Source organism: Crocuta crocuta, unplaced genomic scaffold, assembly GCF_008692635.1.
Source record: "Crocuta crocuta isolate KB4526 unplaced genomic scaffold, BGI_CrCroc_1.0 scaffold377, whole genome shotgun sequence".
NCBI lineage: Eukaryota > Metazoa > Chordata > Mammalia > Carnivora > Hyaenidae > Crocuta > Crocuta crocuta.
In genome coordinates this window covers 1,524,180-1,540,808 of record NW_027528209.1, presented here as the reverse complement: position 1 = coordinate 1,540,808, position 16,629 = coordinate 1,524,180, and the positions used below count along the sequence as shown (strand labels likewise).

Genomic DNA, 16,629 nt, shown 5'->3' with positions numbered 1-16,629 from the left:
AATCAATGCAATTTACCACATTAACAGACTGGGGGGAAACCTCTTTCAGTTGACTTCCACAGATGATGTCGATCAAACTCACCATAAAGACTTTTAACAAACTAGGACTAGAAAGGAATTTTCATAAGCTAAACAATGATGCCCATTCACTGGGGCGCCTGGGTGGCTCAGTTGGTTAAGTGTCCGACTTCTGCTCAGGTCATAATCTCACTGTCTGTGAGTTTGAGCCCTGCATCGGGCTCTGTGCTGACAGCTCAGAGCCTGGAGCCTGCTTCAGATTCTGTGTCTCCCTCTCTCTCTGTCCCTCCCTCACTTGTGCTCTCTCTCTCAAGAATGAATTAACATTAAGGGGAAAAAAAATGATGCCTGCAGCAAAAAAAAGAACGTGCAGCAAATATGAGACTTAATGGTGAAATACTCAAAGCTTTCCCTCTGGAATGGGAACAAAACGCGTGGACTTGGCTGCCTAGGGCTGCTGTAACTAACTCCCACAAAGCGCACAGCTCCAAACAGAAATTTATTGTCTCACAACTCTGGAGGCTACAAGTCTGAAATCAAGGCATTCTCCTGGCCATGTTCTCTCTGAAGGCCTTAGTGGCAGATCCTTCCTGGGCTCTTCCTAGCTTCCGGTGGTTGTCAACAATCCCTAGAAGCCCTTGGCTTACAAACGCAGCATTAAAATTTCTGTCTCTGTCTTCACATGGTGTCCTTCTCTGTGTACGTCTTTGTCTCTCCTCTTTTTATAAGAACACCAGTCATACTGGAGGAAGGCACATCCCACTCCAGCATGATTTCATCTTGGCTCTACATTTACAAAGACCCTATTTCCGATTACACTCACATTCACAGGTTCTGGGGCTTAGGGCTTCGACTTATCTTTTGGGGGAACACAAGTCAACCCACAAAAGAAAGACTTGCCCTACTGCTACTTCCTTTTGTACTGACGCTGCTGGCCAATGCAATAAGGCAAGAAAAAGAAAGGAAAGACATAAAGATTAGAAAGGAAAACGGAAAATTCATTACCTATCGGTAATATAGTTGTCTGTGTAGAAAGTCCTGAATAATTCACAGATAAGTGATTAGAACTAGTAAGTGTAACAAAATTGATTATTAACTAATAAGTATAAATTTATTCAAAATATATACAATTAATTTTACTACAATAGCAACAAACAGGAAAATAAATGTTTAAAAGGGTATCAATGACGATAGCACCAACCAAAACCCCCCAAACACCTTGAAGTCCATCTAACAAAAAACGTATAAGAACTTTTGGTAGAGAACTAGAAGATCTTATTGAGAGAAATTAAAGAAGACCCAAATAAACGAAGAAATACGCCACGTTCATGGACTGGAATTATTACAAACATGGCAACTCTTTCCAAAAGGATCTATAGATAGAGTGCAACCCTGATCAAAATCCCAGTTTATGGAAATGACAAGCTGATTCTCAAGATCATATGGACACGGAAAAGGTCAAGAACAGCCAAGAATCTGTTGTACAAAGTGACAGTGCTTGTGTTACTAAATATGAAGACTTACTATAAAGCTGATTTCATTGTGACAATGTGTACGGGCACGGAGATAGGCGAAGCTGCCAGGTGGACGGAAGATAGGGTCCCCAAGCAGATCCATGCACGTAGGGACACTTGTTCCATGACGGAAGGGGCGCTACAGAGCAGTTAGGAAAAAGGAGAGACTTTCCAGTAAATTGTGCTGAGCTGGGCGGATATTCCCTATAGGGGGAATGGAATTTGACCCCTACCTTGTGCTATGCACCAAAATAGCTATGTGCAAAAACAGAGATGAATTTCACAAGCATAAACTTGAGCAAAGGAATACAAGCTGGGAGATTCCATTTATATGAAGTTAAAAAACTAAACTAAACCATAAGGCAAGAAGTCAGGATTTGGGGGGAAAGAAAGGGTTAGTAGCTGGGAGCAGATACAAGAGGATTTTCAGGGACCTGTTGACTATCTCATTTCTTTGGGGGCGGCAGGTTCTAGTGGTGTTTTCCTCGTGATAATTCATTGATTTCAGTCTGTGCACTTTATTTGTATTAATCTTCCCATACAGTGATTTTTTTTAAAAGTAGGCTCCATGCCAAGTGTGGAGCCCAACACTGGGACTTGAACTCACCACTCTGAGAGTAAGACCCTGAGATCAAGACCTGAGCTGAGATCAAGAGTCAGAAGGTTAACCGACTGAGCCACCCAAACGCCGCACAATAAAGTGATTTTTAAAACCTAGGTAGACAGACACATTCATCCACTGAACAAATATTTACTGAGAAACCACTATACACCAGACACGGTATTAGATCTGGGTCATCAACGGGAATAAAAACAGGTGTGCTCCCTGCTCTGGTAGCGCTTGCGTTCTGGTAACAGAGGCGGCCAAAAACGATTACAGTAATGAGTACAGATAAATAAATGCAATCGCTCCATGTGATAAATGCTCTGATACCCTTAGACTGCTACAATTTATAGATAAGAAGGGTGACTTTATTGGGGGCGGGAGGTTATGAGGAAAGCCATCAGCTCTTTCCCTAGATTGAGTTATTAAAGTAATTCAGAAGTGTACTGCCCATCCCTCCAAAGTAGCAGTCACTCTTTTTACATACAAGAAATAGTTCCAGTTTAATTTTAGATCCACACTGACACATAAGAATCCTATCTGCTTACCCAAGTAAAATCTTGGCTTGAACGTCATGGCACCAGCCACTCAGAAAACCAAGAGAGGGGCATCCGGGTGCCTCAGTCACTTAAGTGCTGGACTTCAGCTCAAGTCCTGATCTCAAGGTTCTGGAGTTCAAGCCCCACATGGGATGCATGCTGACAGCTATGAGCCCGGAGCCTGCTTCAGATTCTGCGTCTTCTGCTCTTCTCTTTCTCTCTCTCTCTCTCTCTCTCTCAAAAATAAACACACACAAAAAAAGAAAACCAAGTGAATACTATTATTAATTTGCAGTTAATTTTGGAGCTATTACTCTAAAATTCAAAAGTTCTTTTAAGTCCTAAATTCAGAAAGCACTGAGTTTTAAAATAATACTTTCCTGATTACAAAGTACTTACATGCTTAATACAGAACACCTGGGAAATCAGAACATTAGAAAGAGCAAAAATCCCTAATTCAGTTACCGTTAAGGGTTTGGTACGTTTCTCTCCTTTTTAAAGAAGTCTTTATATATGTATTTTCACAGTTGAGATCAGAACTTCTATGTGATTCTGCAACCTGAGTTTTCCATTAGAGGAAATAATGAGCTTTCGCCGTATCATTAAATAATCTTCCTAAACCTAATTTTTAGGTTTGTAAAACGTGTATCTCCAACTTGAGTCATCTCGGTGAAGGGTCGTTCGTCACGTGTAATCGGCTCTCAGGGCTCCCAAAGCTCTGACAGCCGTCCAAATCTTTAAGCTAAAGCCTCTGAGGGACCCCAGCAGGCGCGGCGGGGGCGTCTCCTAGGCCACCCGCGGTCACCCACGAGGGCCCTTCCGCAGAGACCCCTGCCCGGCTGCGCCCAAGTTGCTACGCGGACTCGCAGCGCGGACAGTCCTCAACTTTGCAACAGGTTTAAAATGCGTCTACGCCGTCGGTGCCCGGAGANGTCCCCGCCCCTGCCGCCACTGCCGCCGCTTGCCATGGGCCCGGGTCCCCGGCTGCTGCTACCTCTCGCGCTCTGCGTGGGGCTCGGCGCGCTCGTGCCCTCTGCGGGGGCCTCGGGCGTCAGCAGACGAGGCCCCTCGGTGACGGCCAAGGTGACCGAGCGGCGGGCAGCAACTTGCCTTCGTGCGGGCCAGGGGGACGGGGGAGCTTCGGGGACTGGGTCCTCAGCGTCCGCGGAGGCGAGGACGGGGCTTCCCGGGCGCGGGGGACGCGAGGCGGCCGCGGGGNACGGGACTTGCCCGGGGGGCTAGAGGAAGCTTCCGGAACCAGTGGGCTCTTTCTCCAGGAAGGAGCCGGCGCGAGTACTTCCTTCGGCGTGGCGGAGACTCGGGAACAGAAGGAGGAAAAGAAGGCTGATTGGGGCGGGGNGGGCCTGGGGGAGCCCGGGGCCAGCGTCTGCCCGGGGTGTCCGGACGGGCGTTACGAGCACCGCTCAAGCGACAGACGGGCCTCCTCCTCTATTTAGGAACTGGTCCTCCCGCTGGAGGGGGAGGTGCACTTTTAGACTTTTTCTGACTTTGGCCGAGCTGGGGATGGTACTAGCAAGTCCAGCCTTTTTAAATCTCTGTGGGGAAGGGTGGGGGTAGTGAAAATCTGCCACGGACTGCTTTTCTCCGCCTTCAGCCTTTTTTTTTTTTTTTTCAGCCTATTTACCCAGGCTAGAAGATAATGGGAGGGTGCAGAGAGCGAGGGAGTGCCTTTGATCACCACTTCTGGAAAAACCCTCTGGCAGCGGTGTCTTGGAATCTGTGAGGAGGGGCAGCTGCTAGTTGTTTTAACGATAAGTTCAGGGTTGGCCAGTGGAAATGATACTGTGGAGGTGGTAGTAGAGTCCCGAAATCCTCCACCCCGAGGTGGTGGGGAGAGGGGAGAAGGAGGTCACCCCAACATCTGATGTAGCCCCAGAGTGAACAGAAAGGCCTTACCGTGCTGCCGGGGTGTGTGTGTGTGTGCGCGCGCGTAAGAGAGAAACTTGGCCTGATTGTTTGAGCACCGATTCCGCATGTTTTTTTATTATTATTATTATTTTCAAGTATAACTGACAAGATTTGCCCACGGTATGGAAGGGAGTGGGGGAAAGGAAGTAAACTGCCAGCTGAGATACAAGCTTCCCAGTTAGGTGTGAATTTCAGATAAACAACAAACAATTTCTTAGTGTGAGTGTATCACCTGCAGTATTGGGGAACAGACTTCGCCAGGGAAGTTTTTAAACCTACTAGTGCAGAGCAAGTGAATCAGGACGTTTGAGGTATGTAGCCAGGAACTTCTAGAAGGCATGCCAAGAGGGGAGGAAGCTGGTGGCTGGAGGAGGGGAAGAGTCTTAGCTGCTAGGCTAGGGTGCTGTCACTGAGGAAGTTTGCATGCACTCGACTCTCAGAATTNCACGAGCCATGAGATCATGCCCTGAGCCAAAGTCAGATGCTTAACCTACTGAGCCACCCAGGTACCGCTACTCTCAGAATTATTAATCTTTTCTTTCCTACCAAATTTATCATTAAATTCTAAAAGCTAATTGTGTAGGTAAGCCTTCTATAGATTTGACCCTGTGGAATGACTTTTTCAGTGAACTTTTTATTTTTATTTATTAAAAAATTTTTAATGTTTTATTTATTTTCTTAATGTTTTATTTATTTTTGAGAGAGAGACAGAGACAGTGTGAGCAGGGGAAGGTCAGAGAGAGAGGGAGATAACAGAATCTGAAGCAGGCTCCAGGCTCTGAGCTGTCAGCACACAGCCCGACACGGGGCTCGAACCCATGAACCTTGAGATCATGACCTGAGCCGAAGTCGGACGCTTAACCAACTGAGCCACCCAGGTGCCCCTGTTTTTTATTTATTTTTGAGAGACAGAGCATGAGAGGGGGAGAGGCAGAGGGAGACACAGAATGCAAAGCAGGCTCCAGGGTTGGAGCTGTCAGCACTGAGCCCAATGCAGAGCTCGAACTCACGAACCGCAACATCATGACCTGAGCCGAAGTCAGACGCTTAATCGACTGAGCCACCCAGGTGCCCCTTTAGTGGGCTTTTTAAACAACTGAATCTACTGGAAACTACAGACATTAAAAACTGTCTCTGGAGTTGGGAGAAGTGGATTAACTGGCTGTAGCTCTAGTGTTTTCCCTGGCAGTCTTTTCCCTTTTCCTCTGACTTCATTTAAAAATAGGAATTTGTACACTTAAGCTCTTTCCATGTTTTGGCTATTGCTGTGAGTGCTGCATTAGCACGTGCCCCTATCCATCAGCACTCCTGTATCCCTTAGATAAATTCCTAGCCTAAGTGTCCATCAACGGACCAATGGATCAAGAAGAAGTGGTTTATCTATACCACTTATCTATATATCTCATGGCCATGGAATACTACATGGCAATGAGAAACAATGAAATCTGGCCATGTGTAGCAACATGGATGGACCTTGAGGGTGTTATGCTGAGCGAAATAAGTCAGGCAGAGAAGGACAAATACCATATGTTTGCACGTATAGGTGGATTAGGAGAAACTGAACAGAGGACCTTGGGGGAGGAGAAGGGGAAAGATAGTGGGGGGAGAGGGAGGGAGGCAAACCATGAGAGACTCTTGAATGCCGAGAACAAACTGGGGGCGGAGGGGGGTAGGGGAGAGGGGAAGGGGGGGTGATGGGCATGGAGGAGAGCACTTGTGATGAGCACTGAGTGTTACATGGAAACCAACTTGGCCACAAACTAAGAAAAAAAAGCAAAAACAAAAAATAAAAAAATTTAAAAAGGAATCTGTAGTAAGAGAGGTGTGAGGTGCTGTCACCCACAGGCATAAAGTGGCCCTCACCAGCCATCGCCTCAGCTGCCTGGCTGCTGGCCGAGAGCCTCAAGCTGAGGTTCTGCCTCACTGGTCCTAAATTCCATGGAACTGGCATTCGCAGCCCTGAGCTATGGGCAGGGTCAGGCACCTAGAGTGTAGAGAATGACACTGCCCCTTCCTAGCTGGCACATTCCACAGCATGGAGGGGCCCAGTGGCCAGGACCTGGTGACCCCGGGCAGGCGATTTCCAGATTTCCATTTCGAGTGTGAGGCTCAGCTTCCTTCCTTCTCTGTAAATGGAGACAGAGATAATATCTACAACCCCTGGGTGGGGGGTGTTTCGAATATTAGATGTGATAAAGCAGGTCAAGTGCTTAGTGGTGATTTAAGACTTTAAGATGCCAGGGCGCCTGGGTGGCTCAGTAGGTTAAGCGTCAGACTCCAGCTCAGGTCATGATCTCGTGGTCTGTGGGTTCGAGTCCCATGTCAGGCTCTGTACTGACAGCTCAGAGCCTGGAGCCTGCTTCCAATTCTGTGTCTCCCTCTATCTCTGTCCCTCCTGCATTCGTGCTCTGTTTCTCTCCCTCTCAAAAAATGAATAAACATTAGAAATAAATTCTTTAAAAAAAAAAAAAAGACTTTAAGATGCCAGTTGTTACTGTTATTCATGTTACCTGATGAATCCTCCTGTGAACTTGCAGCCCTGAAAGGACTGGGCATCTGTGGGACAGGTGAGGAGCAGGAGCTCAGAGGTGAAGTAACTTGTCCAGGATTTGATGGCCAGTTAGTGGTGGAGCGGGGAAAGGGGCGAGGGGGTTAGAACAGTTTCCTCTCAGTCCCAACTCATGTACTTTTCAATTTTGTTTTTAATGTTTTATTTATTTTTGAGAGAGAGGGAGAGACAGCGTGAGCAGGGGAGGGTCAGAGACAGAGGGAGAGACAGAATCTGAAAGCAGGCTCTAACCCACGAACTGTGAGATCATGACCTAAGCCTCTTATCCCTCAGGGGATAAAAGAAATGACTGAGGTGCTTACTCTTTTAAGTGCAGTGTGGAATTCAGATGCCACCTCAGCCAGGAAGCCCACCTTTAACTAACATTTCATCTGTACCCATCTTGTTATAAACCTGATTTCCCATCATATTAGAGCTACTTATATATATTTTCTTTTCTGTGGGACTGTAGCTTCACCCCTTGTCCAGAACAGGGCCTGTTCTCAGGGGTACGCAATAGTCAGAGATGATCTCAGGGTGATGGGGTGCAGAGGGAGATGGTTTACCTTGGGTCCCCTGCACCCTCTGTCTAGGTACGTGTGCCCCGGTCCTTCTGTAACATCACGTGGCACTGAACTAGTTAGCACGTGTTGAGGACCCGCTTGAGCTGACACTGTGCCAGGCCTTGGGGGTCCGCCCACACCATGTCTGCCCCTTGGGGGTTCCCTGCCCCCGGAGAGAGCCATATTCAGGGTGAGCCGCAGTGCAGGTAGGCACGGCCTGGGACTGCAGAGCTGGCTTTCACGCTCCCAGCCGGGCAACCTGGGTAAATCACTGGGCATCCTCATCCCCACGTTTCCCGTGTGTGATCCGTGGTGACGGGGCCAGCCCTTCACNCTCTCCTTCCCCTCCTTCTCCCTCCTCTAAGAGCCCCCAGATTCTCCTCCCCGCAGCTTGAATAATATCCCCCAGGCCTTCCCTGGGTCCTGTTCTTTCCCTTCTCTCTAAGGCCTAACAAATCCTACAAAACCCGGATCTCGGAACCAGCAGCCTTCCTCCACCTTCTGGAACGGGTGAGACCCTCTCGCTGTTGCTTCTATGCACAGAGACTGCCATGTGGGGCTCATGCTCGTTCTTAACCCCGCCCCCCCGCTTCCCCGTCACACCTTTCCCAGGATGCCTGCCCTCAGCCCTAACCCCCCCCCCCCAGGCCTGGAGATAATCATGTACCCGTTGCCCGAGTAAGATGTGTGTGACTTATCGTTTTCACTGGAGTCAGGAAAACTCGGCTACATTTTCGTGCTGTCACTCATGAAGTGGAAAGTGCAGTTTGGGGGATCAAAAACATAGCAGCCGGTGTGCGGGCCGCGCGTAGGCAAGTCGGATTTCTTTACTGACGAGGTGGGCCGGGGGCTGCCGCTGCGCTGCCACGTTTTCTTCTCGGTGCCGTCGCCGCCTTCCCGGCTGTGTTTTCTCTCCTTCATTGGAAGTCGGGCTTTCCTGGTGTCTCGCGCGCTGTTTCTAGAAGACTCTGCCCCGGGTTCTGGCTCATTCCTGCCCGGCCCTGGCGTCACCGGAAGCGGCTTCTCCGTGACGTGGGCGGGGCTCCCCNCCAGGCTCGTGCGGTCAGCGCGGCCTCCTGCGCCCGAGCCGCGGGGGGCGCCGCGGGGGGCGTGCCGGGGTCAAGTGCACAGTCGTGCGGTGTAGACGCTAGCACGGTTTGGGCGGCCGTGGCCATGTAAAATCTCTGAAATGCCACACGGAACACTAAATATCACGTCAGCCCGTGACAGACGTGCTGATGTATCGGCAGAAGCTCTTGTCTTGAACCAGCGCTTGACAGTCTTTACTTTATGATTTTTCTAAACTGTGAGACATCTTTTTCCTCTGACAGCCCTTCTTATATTTTTTTGAAGCCATCTCTTGAATGTCTTTTTTACTCATTCAAACCGTAAATTGGTTCCAATAATCGAAACCTGCTAATAGAATGCCCTTCGACTCGGTAGCCTTTTCAAGCATACCGTCCCGAATCCTCGGANGGCCCGAACCCATGAACCGCGAGATCATGACCTGAGCCGAAGTTGGTCACCGAACTGACTGAGCCACCCAGGCGCCCCTGGGAAGGAACAGCTTTTTAAAAAAATAGTTTAAGGGGCGCCTGGGTGGCTCAGTCAGTTAAGCGTCCGACTTCAGCTCAGGTCATGATGTCGTGGTTAGTGGGTTAGAGCCCCGCGTCGGGCTCTGTGCTGACAGCTCAGAGCCTGGAGCCTGTTTCAGATTCTGTGTCTCCCTCTCTCTGTGCCCCTCCCCTGCGCTCTCTTGCTCTCTCTCTCAGAAATGAATAAAACATTTTTTAAAAAAGTAAAAAAAATAGTTTAAGAACTTTTTAAGGTTTATCCACACAAAAAGTGACTCACACTTGTGGGTCTGTGTTTTCTTTCATCTGCTCTAAAATGTGGTGACAGAGAGAGAAAAAATGCGGTCTCCCCAACCCGATTTCGGGAGCTTGACCACTGAGTTCTGTGGCAGAGTGCGCAGAGTTTTGTTGGGGGAGGGGACAGTGGCCGAGGCTGGGGACCTGGAGCCGCACAGGGCTCGCAGGCAGTGGCAGGCCTTTCGGAGAACTTGCCGTGCGTGTTGACGTCTCACAGTCCCTTGACAGCACATGTTTGTGAGGACTCACCGGGAATCAGGCCCTGTTCGAAGTCACACAGAAATAAATCTGGATGGTTAGACCATTTCTCTCACCAGTTTTCCTCCCCTGCCNCGGAGTTTCCTCGGCAACCTCATTGGCCAACTCCATCTTCAGGCCCAGCACGAAGCGCAGTGCCTGGCCTGCGGGTGCTAAGTGTTTGTGGGACGAACATTTGGGGGTGCCATGCACCCACACTATGGTTTTAGAGCTCGCTTATAAACTGCAGGGGGCGGGGCGGGGCTTTCACCTAGAGATGCAGTCTCAGATTTTAACCTTCCCTCACCTTGTACCTGTGCTCTGCCGCTCAACCACATGCAGGTCTTCCTCGATGTGAGGATCGGAGACAAAGATGTTGGCAGGATTGTGATCGGCCTCTTTGGAAAGGTTGTGCCCAAGACTGTGGAAAATTTTGTCACTCTGGCCACAGGCGAGGTAGGTCTCAGGTGTGGGTCCCTTACCTGTGCACAAAATGGGATCTTCTTTCTTTTACGCCCAGCGTAAATAGGGAAAGAGGGAAAGTAAGCGTTGGATTGGCAGGTCCAATGAACCTGAGACGTCTTACCATGTTTTACTTCATTACTGTATGAAATTTTACTCTTTGAGCACACAGTGTCCTTAGGCTTCTAGAAATTGAGGGGAACTGCATCATATGAAAGCGTAGATTGCTCTCTTTTTACTCATTCACATTAATACTTCCACAGTTGAGTCCTTTATTTTGGGTCTGCCAATGGGAACATTTCTAGGAGGACATCATTGCAGGGTCCTCATCAGGTTCTGCAGACAGTTTGTGTCATTTTCTCATTGTGTCATTTTGAGATAGACGCTGGGGCTTATCTTTCAGTATGGGTTAAATCTACTCATATATTCAATTGACATAATCTCTTTAGAAAGGATACGGATTTAAAGGAAGCACATTTCATCGCGTCATCAAAGATTTCATGATTCAAGGAGGAGACATCACCCATGGGGACGGCACCGGCGGTAACATTGTCTTTTGTATTCTTCCTCTTCTGCTCACCAGACTCACACCTCAGGTCGCGTCAGCGTATCCACTCCCATCAAGTGAATTCCCAGGCTTAAGGAACAAATTCATCAAGAGCACCAAACTAATTCTTCAGGAGGACGGGGTTTGGGGCGGGGGAGGGCTCATCTGCCAAAATCTAGTCATATGTGTGAATGAGTGAGTCTTCCTAGTTTTATTTATTTTTTTAGGTTTAGTTATTGTGAGAGAGAGAGGGAGAGCACAAGCAGGGGAGAGGCTGAGAGAGAGGGAGAGAGAATCCCAAGCAGGCTCTGCACTGTCGGCGCCAAGCCTGATGTGGAGCTTGAGCTCCTAATCTGCGAGATCATGACCTGGAGGCTTCCTAATTTTAAACAATATTGCTTTGGTGGTCATTAGCTTTCCACAGTGCAGATATACTCATCCAGCAGGCCAGTGTGCAGATAGGAAAATGCTAGCCTCCCCATATGCAGCAGTGCAGAAGGCCGTCTGGCACAGGAAGGAAAGGTTGAATGTAACACCGTGTGAGGCTCGAATTTAGGTGGCAGGATTACAGATGGATTTACCCCTTTCTTACAAAATTCTTTCATTTTATCATCAGCTTTTGCAGTAACACTAATAATAAAAACAGAATTGTCAAAATTATAATACACACTCTTACAAACAAAGGTAGAGCTCTGTGAAGCACAAATGATTAAATGTACACAATGCTACATATCCCGGAGGTTGTCCTTCTTCACTGGGGATCGCGGGTACCCAGCTCCCTGCACTGCCTTCCCTCAGGACCGCAGGGAGTTCTTCTCCTGGACACCCACTGTACATGCAGCTACACCAGGATTTCAGTTTCCTTCAGGCTGAAGATTTTGAATTCAGCAAATAACGTGCTTTGATGGGCATTAGACTGCTAACTTTTTACAGAGGCACTTGGGCCGTGTGCAAGCACTGTTGCTAACTCTACGGGTATCACAGTGGTTTATCTGCACCAAAATGGCGACCATTAGGCCCTTGGATTTGCCAGGTCCTTCCGGAGAGTTACTGTCACTCCCTGCACAAATGCCGCAGGGGTATGGGAACGTGGAGTGGGATAGAGAAACGCGTTCGGGTGGCTGGGGTCAGTGGGGCTGGGGAGGATGCCCGGGGAAGGGGGCCCGCCCGCTGCTGCTGAGCCGACCTTGAGACTGGCATCCAGGGTCCTGCCCTGTGGCCAGGCAGGAACCGTGACTGAGCTCTCCTTTGGCTGCTTGCCTGCTTTTGTCTCTCCCTCTCTCTGCCTACCCTGCCGTGTGTGTGTGTGTGTGTGTGTGCGCGTGTGCGTGCACATGTGCAAATGTGCACACACGTCTCAAAGTTCTCTGAGGTTTGGAGGGAGGACCTTTTGGATCCTTTAAATTGAGTCTAGACCTGTGAGCAGAGCTTTCCGCCAGGCCACCTCATCTGTCACTGACCAGTCAGCTGTGAATCGCCGGCCTTGGACCGAGTCCCTCTAACTGAGCCAGGGCGTTAAAGTTGGCGAGCGAGGGATAAGGAGCCCGGCAGCAGGGGGAGGAGGAGGCGGTGGGCACGTCAGGCATTCAAGGTGTGGGAGGAGAGAGCAGCCACTACCCAGGGTCTCTGCCGCTCTTGTGTGTGGGCGGGGAGAGAACATGCTCCACTCTCCTTGGGGCTTCGCGAGAACTCCAGGCCACACGCCTGGGTCTGGGTCTGGGTCTTCCGTTCAGGGGCCGGATGGCCCGGTGCTCCGGTTGCCATCACCTTCTGTCTCCTGATGAGCCCGGAGGTTGTGGGCCCAGGGGCCTCCTTGCTGGGAGCGCTGATGCAGGACGGAGCAGCAGCTCTAGTGACAGAAGGTCATGTGACTTCCCAGTTCTGCCGCGCAGTTTTCAGACTGTGGAGCCTCTGCTGCCTCACTCACGGTGGGATTGAGAACCCCAGTTCTGCAGGGATGTGAGCGTGAGCTGAGGGTGTTGGGTGCTAACGGCACCGTGGGTGGGTGCGGAGGTACGAGTGACCCGGGACCAGTGACTTGAGGCTCCGGACGGAGACCGAGCCAGGACGATGGCTCATGCACCTTCCGTGGGGCCCTGCGATGTCGTCCTGCCCTTCACTTCCTTAGTTCAGAGGGAAATGGCTGACTGGCTTGGTCACAGTTGGGGGGCCTTACTTGGAGACCTGAGGGCACTGCCGTCTCAAGGCTTTTGTGTCCATCTGAGTGGCGCCCTGCTTCCCAGAGGAGTCCAATTTTATCACCTCCTTTCTTTTTCCTCATTTCATCATCTTTTCCCCGTCCCCAACTCCGTAGGGTTCTGTTAGCCAATTCTGTTAAACCCTTATGTCTCCCTTTGAGGAATTTACTTGCATATAACACCTGGTGCTTCTCTTTTTTCCCCCACTTTGTCTCACCCAGGTATAAGTATTTATGGTGAGACATTTCCAGACGAGAACTTCAAACTGAAGCATTATGGCATTGGGTGGGTCAGCATGGCCAACGCAGGGCCCGATACCAATGGCTCTCAGTTCTTCATCACCTTGACCAAGCCCACCTGGTTGGATGGCAAACACGTGGTATTTGGAAAAGTCCTTGATGGAATGGTAACTTGATATGTTATTATTTCTCATTCAAAGTCTTATAGTTTTAGTGAGAGGGCTTTCAGTGATTTATTTTCATCTTAAAATGTGCTTGTTAGAGGTTCATCTTATATGATGACTGGCTTCTTCAGAGGGGAATAAGCTGTGGAATTTTATTTAATTAATTTATTTTTTTAATCTTTATTTTTGAGACAGAGAGAGAGAGACAGGGCACGAGTTGGGAAGGGGCAGAGACAGAGGGAGACACAGAATCTGAAGCAGGCTCCAGGCTCTGAGCTGTCAGCACAGAACCCGATGTGGGGCTGGAACCCATGAACCACAAGATAGCCAGAAAGTCAACCAACATAGCCAGCCAGGCGTCCCATAGTGTGGTGTTTTAATTGTTAGGAGCACTGAGGCAAGAGCTGGGTACTTAATTTATGTTACTACTTGATATAAATGAAAACTTTTTTAATGTAACCAAATAAAACTCGGGCCCCCTGTGTGTGTACAGTAGAATAATGCTCTGCCCTGAAAAGGAAGGAAATCCTGTCACATGGTACAACGTGTATGAACCCTGAGCCTGTGAAGTAAAATAAGCCAGTCCCCAAAAGACGGGATGATTCTGTTTCTATAAGTATCTAAAGTGGTCACATCCGTGGAAACGTGGAGGAGAACGGGGGTTGCCAGGGGCTGGTGGGGAGGAAGAAAGGGGAGCTGGTGTTCAGTGGGAATAGAGTTTCAGTCACACGATGCAGAAGTTCTGCCCAGCAGCTGCACAGTATGAACGTACATAAGACCCACCGCACTACAGGGACAGCTAAGATGGTACATTTTATGTTACATGTTTCTTACCACAATTAAATATAAACCATTTAAAAAAAAAATAACCCTGAGCACCATGTGGTTCAGGACAGAAACAAGTCACATTAGAAGACACAGGCAGTACAGCCACCACAGCTACTAGAGAGAATGCACGTTTCGGCGGGTGTGCCTCAAAGAATAGCGGAGGGTGCAATCTGTCACCCACAGGAACACTTCTTAAAATCCTTTTCCTCTTCCACTCCCTGCACTTCTCCTCCTTAGCAGCTCACCGCCCACAGAAGCTCTCCCAGCTCCTAAACTAGCACCTGTAAAGTCCACCCCACCCCACCCTGGGCCATTATTGATTCTTCCTCCCTCCCCACCCCCCCACCCCCGCCCTCTTCCATATTTGATTTTGTTTCATTCTCATGTGAGTTCTGTGTCTTCCATCCAAACGTTAGCTCAGTTTTGGCGATTCCCCCCAACTTCTCCCTGCTATCCCTGATCCTGCCCATCTAAAAGCCAGGAATTGAGCTGATCCCCCACACACCCCCACCACGAGAAGCTCCCCTACAGGGCAAGCAAGTATTGAGCCCGAGCTGGTGAAGATCAGGTTCTCACTGGCAAGTGGGATTAGAGGGAAAGGGCCACCACGGATCACTTTGTGTACCACTTTGCAGTCCTCAAAGGACTCTATGCTTGCCCAGTAACGAATGCCAGTGCTCCTCAAATGTCTTCAGAAACGTTGCTCTTGCAGTGAGCTGAACCTGGGCGTGCGTGTGTTCAACCAGTCTGGGTTTTGGACCCGTGGGCCGTTGAGAAGTAAACTGGCTCAGACATTCCCGCAATGAGTACTTTTGAATACGTCACACTAACCTGTGAGAGAAGGAAGAGTGCAAGTATTGTGTTTTCTTCTGGTCATGGTTTTTCTAGATCTTCCGACCTCTCCCATCTTCCTGCGGCCCTAACTGACTGCACGGAACTCTTTCCACCCACCGGGGTGCATCAGGAGACCTGCTTGGTCTCAGACCAGCACTGCTTAACATTCTGAGTCATAGACTTCTTTGAGAGATTAATGACAAGTATATTCTCTCCAGAAAAAAAAATCTCCAGATTTTTCTCTCTAGAAGGAAAAAAAAATTGTGTGTGTGTGTGTGTTTCGTATTGTTGCCCTCTCTGTCCCTACCCTGTGTGGGAAGCGGGTCAGAAGCCAATATCCCCGGTCCTGGACGAGCCCTTTCTCCTCCAGTGTGAAGCGTCCCAGCTTGCAAACAGGCAAACCCAGAACGAGCCCCACTTCTCAATCTGCCTTCTGACGCCTAGACCATTTACAGGGTAGAGTGGAAACTGATTCCTGCTCCATGCTTAACTCCTACATCGGGTGTGAGGTGGGCAGAAACATGTTTCATTAAAGCTGTGGGTTTACAAAAACATCGAATTACTTTTTAGAATAAAAAATGCTAGTTAAAAGAAGGAAATACACAAATACGTTCTTCCACTAGCAAGGTAGTGGATAGATTTTCTTCTGTTATGTAGAAATTTCCTGAGTATGTTAAGTTTTCCATGGTTGGCTTGCATGGGTTTTGTATTCACACCAAGGGAAAACAGACAAACAAACCAAAAACAAAACAAAACAAAAAAACCCCCAAAAAACCCCTGGTTTCCCTTCCCAGTTGGGCTTTCAGACTGGGCAGTGGTTTCACCTCCTGATCGCCACGGTCTGCTTGTCTCCCCCAGACAGTGGTCCACTCCATAGAACTGCAGCCGACTGACGGGCATGACCGCCCACTCACCAACTGCACTATCGTTGGCAGCGGCAAGATAGACGTGAGGACGCCCTTCGTGGTCGAGGTCCCTGACTGGTGATACAACAGGCAGAAAACAGAGAACACACTCTGGCAGGGATGCGTGCGTGTGTGTGTGTGTGTGTGTGTGTGTGTGTGTGTGTGTGTGTGTGTCTTTTGATTCTCCAAAGTTATTGTTTGGCTTTGTTCGTTTTTTGTTTTTGTTTTTTACTTCTGTTCTCCACCCTCGATCACATCAACCACTCAGCGTTTACTCCGCATGGATTGTGGTCCGTCGCTTGCGTCGCTTGCCTTGGGACTCCGCATGCAGAAGACACATCCTAGTCCTCCGGTGGTGCTGTCTGTAAACCAGAAGACTTCGGATGATCTATTTTCTTTGTAAGAACATGATCATCATTCTGTCGCATTAATGGTGATCCCCGGGTTGAGGGACGTGGATGATGTGTCTGAAGAAGGTGGGAACATGACGTTTGTTCTTTTATATTCAAAGAGAAATTCTCTGCAGGGAAAGAGATGTGACTCGTGCAATTGGATATATGCCATAGGGACTTTTACTTGCTAAAAGGTGCTTCTGTGTTCTCTATATTAAATGCTTTTTATATCGGTCA

General features: G+C 49.0%; 1 protein-coding gene across 2 annotated transcripts; it reads left to right on the top strand.

The window, feature by feature from the left end:
- Nucleotides 1–3,607: 3,607 nt before the first annotated feature.
- PPIC (peptidylprolyl isomerase C) lies at nt 3,608–16,629 on the top strand. Of its 2 annotated transcripts, none has more exons than XM_077753012.1 (5): nt 3,608–3,758; nt 10,166–10,279; nt 10,735–10,828; nt 13,252–13,436; nt 16,269–16,629. In XM_077753012.1, the coding sequence occupies exons 1-5, from the start codon at nt 3,642–3,644 to the stop codon at nt 16,401–16,403; spliced, it is 645 nt and encodes a 214-aa protein (XP_077609138.1). In that variant the 5' UTR covers nt 3,608–3,641; the 3' UTR covers nt 16,404–16,629. The 2 variants fall into 2 exon arrangements, with proteins under 2 accessions (XP_077609138.1, XP_077609139.1); XM_077753013.1 differs by having other exon boundaries at nt 15,954–16,362.

Coding starts and splice junctions, on each gene's coding strand:
- PPIC (XM_077753012.1), top strand. CDS start 3,642: ATGGGCCCGGGTCCCCGGCTGCTGCTACCTCTCGCGCTCTGCGTGGGG. Junction 10,829..13,251: donor CCATGGGGACGGCACCGGCG/GTAACATTGTCT, acceptor TGTCTCACCCAG/GTATAAGTATTTATGGTGAG. Junction 13,437..16,268: donor GAAAAGTCCTTGATGGAATG/GTAACTTGATAT, acceptor TCAACCACTCAG/CGTTTACTCCGCATGGATTG.